Source organism: Vombatus ursinus, unplaced genomic scaffold (assembly GCF_900497805.2).
Source record: "Vombatus ursinus unplaced genomic scaffold, bare-nosed wombat genome assembly UNPS02014799.1, whole genome shotgun sequence".
In the NCBI taxonomy this organism is placed as follows: Eukaryota; Metazoa; Chordata; class Mammalia; order Diprotodontia; family Vombatidae; genus Vombatus; species Vombatus ursinus.
The window spans coordinates 28,145,936-28,153,900 of record NW_020954577.1 but is presented as its reverse complement, the minus strand read 5'-3'; the positions used below and the strand labels follow the sequence as shown (position 1 = coordinate 28,153,900).

At 36.8% G+C, this 7,965-nt stretch overlaps 1 protein-coding gene across 3 annotated transcripts in view; it reads right to left on the bottom strand.

The window, feature by feature from the left end:
- Positions 1–5,733: 5,733 nt before the first annotated feature.
- MRPL3 (mitochondrial ribosomal protein L3) overlaps positions 5,734–7,965 on the bottom strand; it is a 42,879-nt gene continuing 40,647 nt past the window's right edge. For all 3 annotated transcript variants that reach the window (XM_027871902.1, XM_027871901.1, XM_027871900.1), the window contains exon 10: positions 5,734–6,116. In XM_027871902.1, coding sequence (XP_027727703.1) covers positions 5,961–6,116 — 156 coding nt within the window. In that variant the 3' untranslated portion in view covers positions 5,734–5,960. The remainder of the gene's footprint in view (positions 6,117–7,965) is intronic.

The window sequence follows — 7,965 nt, the reverse complement described above, 5'->3', positions numbered from 1 at the left end:
TATTGGCACAGCCCAACCATAAGTACTGAATAGCTCCCGCTATTTGATATTTACTTTTTTAAAGAACACTTTGAAATGGAATCTATCGAAGGCTTTTGTGTGCTTTGGCAGATCAGTCCCCAGATATTTTATGCATTTTGTAGCTAATTGGAATGGGATTTCCCCTTCTAGTACTGCTTCTTGGATTTTGTTACTATTACAGAAAAATGCAGTTGAATTTTGAGATGCTATTAATTATCTCAATTAGGATCTTTACTGATCTCAAGAATAGTCCAAGTCTACCTTCGGCAAATGGGCATAGTTTTAGCTCTTCTTTACCTATCTTTATGCCTTTAATTTCTTTCCCTTTTCTTATTGCTGTTGCTACCATTTCCAGAACTATATCAAATAAGTGGACATCCTTGTTTTACACTCATATTTAGTGGGGAATGTTCTAGTGTATCTCCATTGCATAGGATGTTGATTTTGGTTTTAGATAGATGTTTAAGATATTTTTTTAAAAGGTCCATCCATGCCTGTACTTTGTAGGGTTTTTAGCATAAGAGAATGCTATATTTTGTCAAAGGCTTTTTCTGTATCTGTTGAGATGATTATGTGGTTTTGGATGTTTTGGTTTTTAATATGATTAATTATGTCCCAGTGTTGAACTATTCCTTGCATGCTTGGCAAAAATCCAATTTGGTTATAACGAATAAATGACTTCTTAGATAAATTTCTGCAGTCTTTTTTGACAATATTTGGTTGGAAACTTTTGAATCAATGTTTATTATTTATTATTATCCATATTTAATCAATGTAATATTGGTCTATACTTTTCCCCCTGTTGTGTTTTATCATTCCTCAGTTAACGTATTAAAACTGTATTTGTCTCTTAAAAGGATTCTGGTAGACTGCTCTCTCTCATTTTTTTGAGAATAATTTGTGTCGTATGACTACTAATTGTTCTTCAAAAGTTTGATCAAATTCTCTCATCAGCACCAGGAGTTTCTCCCCTCCCCCCCCCAACCCCTTTGGCAGTCCCTTTAAAGTAAATTCTATTTCTTTTTCTGAGATTGGGTTATGATTTTTATCTGATCTTCTGATAGTTTGAGTATTTAAAATTTTTGAAGATGTTCCTCTCTTCTTTTGTGTTCTGAGTATTCTTAGCACATAACTATGTATAACAGGTTCTGATTATTCTTTTTATTCTAGTTTTGTTGTGACTTTCCTTTGCTCATTTGCTATTTTATTGATTTGATTTTCTGCCCTCTTCTTTTGGATCAAATTAGATTTATGATTTTTATTAAATTTTTTTCAAAGAAGTAGGATTTAGTTTCATTCATCATTTGTTTTTTTTTTAGTTTCCAGTTAATCTATTTCTCTTTTAATTTTTAATATTTTCACTTTTGTGCTTATTTTAGGCTTGTTTGTTGACTTTTTTATTTTTAAAATGCACATTAGTTTATTAATCTTCCATTGTCTTAAATTTATATTTGTAGGGATATAATTTTTCCTCTAACACCTGCTTTAGGTATATTCTAGAAATTTTGTTGTTTTATCATTTTTAAACATAAATACTGTTTCTATGATTTGTTCTTTGACCCATTCATTTAGGATTTCAATGCTAAGTCTCCATTTGCATCTCAACAATGACTTATTAATGCATTATGGTCTATAAAGGATACATTTGCTATTTTTTCCTTTTCTCCATTTATTTGCAATATCTCTGTGCCCTAATACAGTCAATTTTTGTAGAAGTTTCATATCATACTAAGAAATATGTATATTCTTTTGTAGTCCATTTAGAAGATGCCACAAGTCTTTTGGTTCTGGATTCTCCAGCAATTTGTTCAATTCTACATTTTGCTGTTTTGTTTATCTTTCTGTTAAAATTATCCAAAATGGATATCAACATCTCTTTTCATTAATATGTATTATCTATAGATAATGTTTCTTTTTTAATTTGGATGCTAAGGCACTTGGAGCATTTAAGTTTAATATTGATTCTGTTGTTGTCTTGGTTCCTCTCAGCATAATGTAATTCCCTTGTTTGACTCTATTTCTTGAATTTTTTTTTTTTTTTTTTTTTTGCTTTGTCTAAGAATGTTATTACAACTGCCTTTTTGGATTCGTTTAATGCACGGTAAAAAAAAAAAATTCTAGTCCCTCATTTTTATTCGTATGTCTTTGTTTTTAAAATATTTCTTAAAAGCAACAGATTGTGGAGTTTTGTTTTATACAGTCTGTCGCTCTTTGTTCTATTGGATTGTTTATTCCAATATTCCATATTTAATGTTGAAGGGTGTGTTTATATTTTCCTCCATTCATCTTTAAATTTTTTTAAAGTTATGATTTTTCCCCTTTTCTGCTGTAAACACAATTCTTCAGTTATTTTAGTTTAATTTTAAAAAAAATTTCCCACCAGCTCTCTTCCCTTCACCCTTAAACCCCACTCCCATTTGTTGCCCCTTTTCTTTGGACTTTTGCTTTTTAGTTTCTTTTTCTTTCTTGCTTTTATCTGGTTAACTAATTCTACCTTCTTTTTCTACCTCTCATTTAGTCAAGCAGAATCTCCCTTCACTTCCCTTTCAATTTGCTTTGTTTGTTTTTATAAATCTCATTGTGCATTTTTTCTAGAATGTTTCCCTCCCCTCCCCTTCACTCTCTTAATTATTTATCTTTCCTCTCTACCTAGTGTAGACTTTTATTCTCTGGTTCAAAGCCATTATCATTTAGTTCTGTTTTTATCCTCTGTATTCCTCATGAAATCAGAACTTCTGATGTACCTACTTTGGGTTCTCCCTTCTAGTGGGTTACTGTCTTGCAGTTTGCTCCCTGAACCCTCTGATCCCAATGTGCCTCACTCTTAGAAAAATGCCAATTCATGCAGGTGACAGAGAAGATAATGGCCCTGGCTAGGATTCTTCCTATGTCCTTGACGATGCAGCTCATCACGGACCTTTGCCCTACCCTTGGTAATTTTCCCCATTTGTCTCAAAATCTTTCCTGGGTCCTTCTGTGTCCTCCCCTCTCTTTTGGGTATCGATTGCCTTCAGGACCTCTGATTCCCCTTCTCCTGAGGCAGGATTAGTGGTCTCTCTAAGCACCACATCCTTTCAGATAATACCCATTGAAAGGTCCTCGTTTCCCTTTCTAAATTATCTTCCTTCATTGTCAGGAACATTCATCAGTGGTACCCTCTCCAAACCATTGAAGCAAGGTTTCTCTTTTTCCCTTCCCCCTTTCCAATCTCTTCTATCTTCTTCCTCTTTTTATGCACCCTCCAATTTTATAGTTTAGTCCAACAAAAAGCACAGATTCACCTGTAGGCCAGGTGTTGTAAAGTCTACTCCATGATATTTCAGGCATGCTTCTCCACCATCACATCTACTTTGATTTCCTTCTCCTTTGTCTCCTGATGTACATTTAGAAAGAAGTCTCTTACTGGTGTCTCTGATGTTATCTTCTTGTAATCCTTTGCTGCTTTCATTTACTTCTCTCTTTTGAAGTAAATAATCTCATTAGGACTGGTTTTTCTAAGGATGTTTCAAATGCTTCCTTATTATTAAACATCTATTTTTTTTTTCATTTAGGATTAAGCTCAAATTTCAACCACAGTTCATGGGCTATATCTTGAGCACCATTGCTCTTTGGAACACATTAATCCATTCCTTCCTGCTTTTTCTGGTGAGTGAAGAATAATCTTGTGTTATCTGAATTTCTTTTACTTCGTATTTGAAGGTCCTTCTCTTGGTCCTTTGCAGAATTTGTTTCTCAATGAAACTACTCAATTTAACCATTATGCGTCTTGGAGTTTGCAGCCTTCGGTTTTGTTTTGTTTTGTTTTTTCCCTGGAGGTGATCTATGGATTCTTTTGCAGTCAGAGCAAATTTCTGCCTTTTGGAGGGTGGATCTTTGTGGCACTAGAAGGAAGCCAGGGGTCAAGGCATAGAGTTTAATTCTATTACAAGCCCTGACATATGTCCTGCCCCATTCCCTCTGTTCCCGGCTGAGCTCTATTCAAGCACAGAAAACTGCCATATGAACTACTGCAACCTCAGCAAAATTCCGGCCTTATGGAGTTTGGATTTCCCTGGCACTGGGAAAGGGGGTGGGGGCATTGGAGTGTGGAATCATGTTCTATTGCAAGACCTTGCTAGCATCAGGCAGCTAGTGCCACCTTGCTGCCAGTCACTTGATGGCTAGTGGGGAAGGAGATGCTGTGAGTAAATGTTAGGTATTAATTGATACGGTTCTTACCTTTTAGGGATACTTTGTGTCCTAGACCATGGCGAGAGCTGAAATTGATTTATTTTTGGTTCATAATTTCTCTTTTGGAGAGATTTGAGAGGTTATGAGGATTGGAAATAATGTCTGGTCCTCCATTTTGTTGGCCATGTGACACAGCAGTCCTGTGAATACTAAATCTTAATTAGTTGTAGGAGTCAGGCTGGTTTCCTTGAAAAGTGTGGTTGATTCTTTATAATAGTGGCAATTCCCATTATTAGTATTTGGCAGCTACTCGCTTATCAAAATTTTATTAATTTGAAAATTAAGTTTATGATTACAGTTATTTCATTGTTTGAAATGGCAGAGAAGAGTAAGCTTAACATAATATAATGTGCTGGCCTAGGGTAAGGGAGGAAAATTGCATTGTCTGGTTGTTAGCTTTAAAGACAAAACAAACTCTCAAAAAACGCTGGGATCCCTTCTGCTTCTCCAAAGAAAGTACTACAAGGCAGACGAGATCCCATTTCTCTTATGACTAAGCTTTTTTCAATGTCCTGTCTCAGCACATTCCCTGAGGTTTCTTAGGTCATTAAATTCCTATGATCTGCAGCTAATTTTAGGAGCAGAGGTAGGCAACACACTTTTAATCTATAAGAGAAATCAATATTTTAAGTCTCAAGCCATAAACAAGGAGCAAAACGAGAGGCATATAACCTTCTAAAGATGAGTATTTTTTAGGAAAAAGGACCTTTTATTAAAACTATACATTAGGCCAACTGAAAACTCCTCTGCAATGATAATATATGGGGTCCTAGTTCACTTAAAACTCGGATAAATTCATCTTAAGAAAATGAATGCATCTAAGACTGGATAAGTACAATAGGTATTAATTCCTCCTCCGACTCTGAGTGACACTGGGTTCTGTACCTTTACAAGGCACCTGCCATGTAAAATGTTGAATCCCAGGGATGTATTTCCGTTTTTCAATGCCCGTGAAGGCAGGAGTCCTGTCTGGTCCAAAATAGGATTTCTTCCAGGACATAGCAGAATTCCTTTTACAAAGAAGGTGCTCTGTCTACTGATGTGGAAGGAATAAATGGAATTTCTATGGTAGGACAGGGCATGCGTTTGACAAGACAAACACACGCAGGCTCCTTTGGGAAGCAGTTTGAAAAACTGCTATCCTTCCTTCAAAATGAGTGCTGAAATCTCCTAGACTGAATATGATCATTTCCCTTCACGCCAGAAATCTGATCAGGGACTCAGGTCATCACCGTGTAGTGATGGGAGAGGGAGAAGGAAGGCATAAACTGCACATGACTGGACATTGGACGCTTTAGGGAGATTCTTTATACAAGTAAGCTGAAACGCACTAGGTTTGGCAACTCCTCGCTTCATTACCCCATTACATTAATCTCTCAAAGTAGAGGAGAAAAACTGACTAAATTGAATTCAGTTCTGAAAAAAAAATAACTAATATAACTGTATCTATTTGATAAGAAGAGAATGAAGTCCACAACATTATTACAAAAAAAGATTTTTTAATATGCAGACTGCTGCCCGGCTTAAAATTCAACATCAATGAGCTCTATTTAATACCACGTTTTACAAGTCCAGGTTGAACCGTTCACTTGACACGAAGGGCCCAGTGTGCTACCAGTAAGACTGTGGAAAGAAGGAGGTGGTGGCTGGCTCTTCGTTCCAGCTCTGTAACGTCCACCGAAAATGAGAGTCCGCCACGTGCAGCGATGTTAAGTGTACACGACAGAAGGTTCGCTGGGCTGATAAACATCGTCAGCATATAAATCTTCTGGTAGCTCCTCTCCGTTATCATTATCGGGAAAATAGGTAGGGAATGGCAAATTTTTGGCGAAGTCTTTATAGGAAGGCAGGGAAGAATCCCGGATCTAGGAAAAGAAGTACTACATTACTAATCAACGCTGCTACCAAGTGCCGACTGCCCTAAGAATTATGTAAAACAAAGCGATCCCTCCTGTAATCATGGTTTGACAGACAAGACAAACACTGATCTGTTGTCCGTGGTCTCTCTTTCCTTCGGCATCTGCTGATGTACGTCACTGATCGTCAACATTTTGTTGAATCGCAGCCATCCCAGAGATCACTCATCTCTCCAATTAATACGAACCTTAAATTCCAAAGCACCACTTGTAGTGGCACATTCTATACAAAATTCATTCACTCAAAATCTGTTCAGACATTTTCAGTCGTGTCTGAGTCTTTGTGCTCCCATCTTTTGGGGGGGGAGGGGAGCAGGGTGGCAAAGATACTGGAGTATTTTGCCATTTCCTTTTCCAGCTCGTTTTACAGATGAGGAACGAAGGCAAAAGGGGTTAAGTGACTTGCCCAGGGCCACGCAGCTCGTAAATGTCTGAGTCCAGATTTGAATTCACGAAGATGAATCTTTCTGATGTCAGGCCCAGCATTCTATCCACCATACCACCTGGCCCTCAAAAAAGCAAATATTAAATGCCTATTATATGCAAGGATTTTAGAAAGGAAGGAGTCAATATAAAATCTACTGACCTAAAAGCCTCTTAAATTTTAATTTCTACCTCTTGAAAGCAGGCTGTTCGGTGAAGCTGAGAAATGAAACTATACCTCATCTGAAATCTTAAAATGCAATTGGAAATGTGAGTCTGAGATATGATCAGTGTAAGAATGTGTGTCTGTGTGTATTTTTTTTTTAAACAAGGCAATTGGGGTTAAGTGACTTGTCTAGTGTTACACAGCTAATAAGTGTCAAAGGCTGGATTTGAACTCGGGTCCTTCTGACTCAAGGGCCAATGCTCTATTCACTGCGCCCTCCAGCTGCCCCTTATATCCATTTATCTCCCATTCTATTCTGAATCTTCATACAGGCCATGGTGACACACATTTCTGTTACTACTTATAGTGCTAAATAATAGCCACTAGCTGTGGCTCTGGGCAAGTCGTTTAACCTCTGCCTCAGTTTCTTCAACTGTAAAACAGGGATGGGATCATACTAGTTCTTACCTCACAGGGCTGGCTGCGGAGATGAAATGAAATAATTCTAAAGTGCTTAGTACGATGCCTGGCACATAGGTGGGTACTTAAAACGTGCTTATGTCCTTGCCCTTCCTTTCATAAAGAGTCAAGGATACTTCATACCCTATCTCTTGTGGTGATTTTTTATTATGCTATGATATTATGATGTTACCTGGTAATTCACAGAACATTTAGTTATAGTAAACATATTGGTATGTTCTAATTGGAAAAAAATATCCCTGACTTCTCGACAGTATTTGACTCATCCATAGTCCTCATTCACGGAGAATTTTTAAAAATTACATATAATTATATACACACAGAGAAAAATGAGGCATAATCATTTTGGCAATAAGAAAATGAATAGCTTGGGTGAAATAAGTACATGGCTGCTATACCTATAGAAAAATAGATCTATTTTAATCTTTTTAAAATTGTTCATGAAATTCTTAAAATATCTTAAGCTACTTTTCTTATTTCACTAAACTTGAATTCAATTTCAATAAAAGTCCTAGTCTTATACTTAATAAGGTTGGAAAGTTCAAAGGTTTCTAAAATACATTTCCCATTGGAATGATGCTACCAAACTATAGCTTAACAATCTTTAAGGACTCAAGTGTTAACCAGGTTGAGAGTGTGAGGTGTGGAAGACACTCCACCCCCCTACTCCTACCCCCAGCCCTTCGGCCCCCCACCTCATTAAGGGTACAAATAACCAACAATAAAATT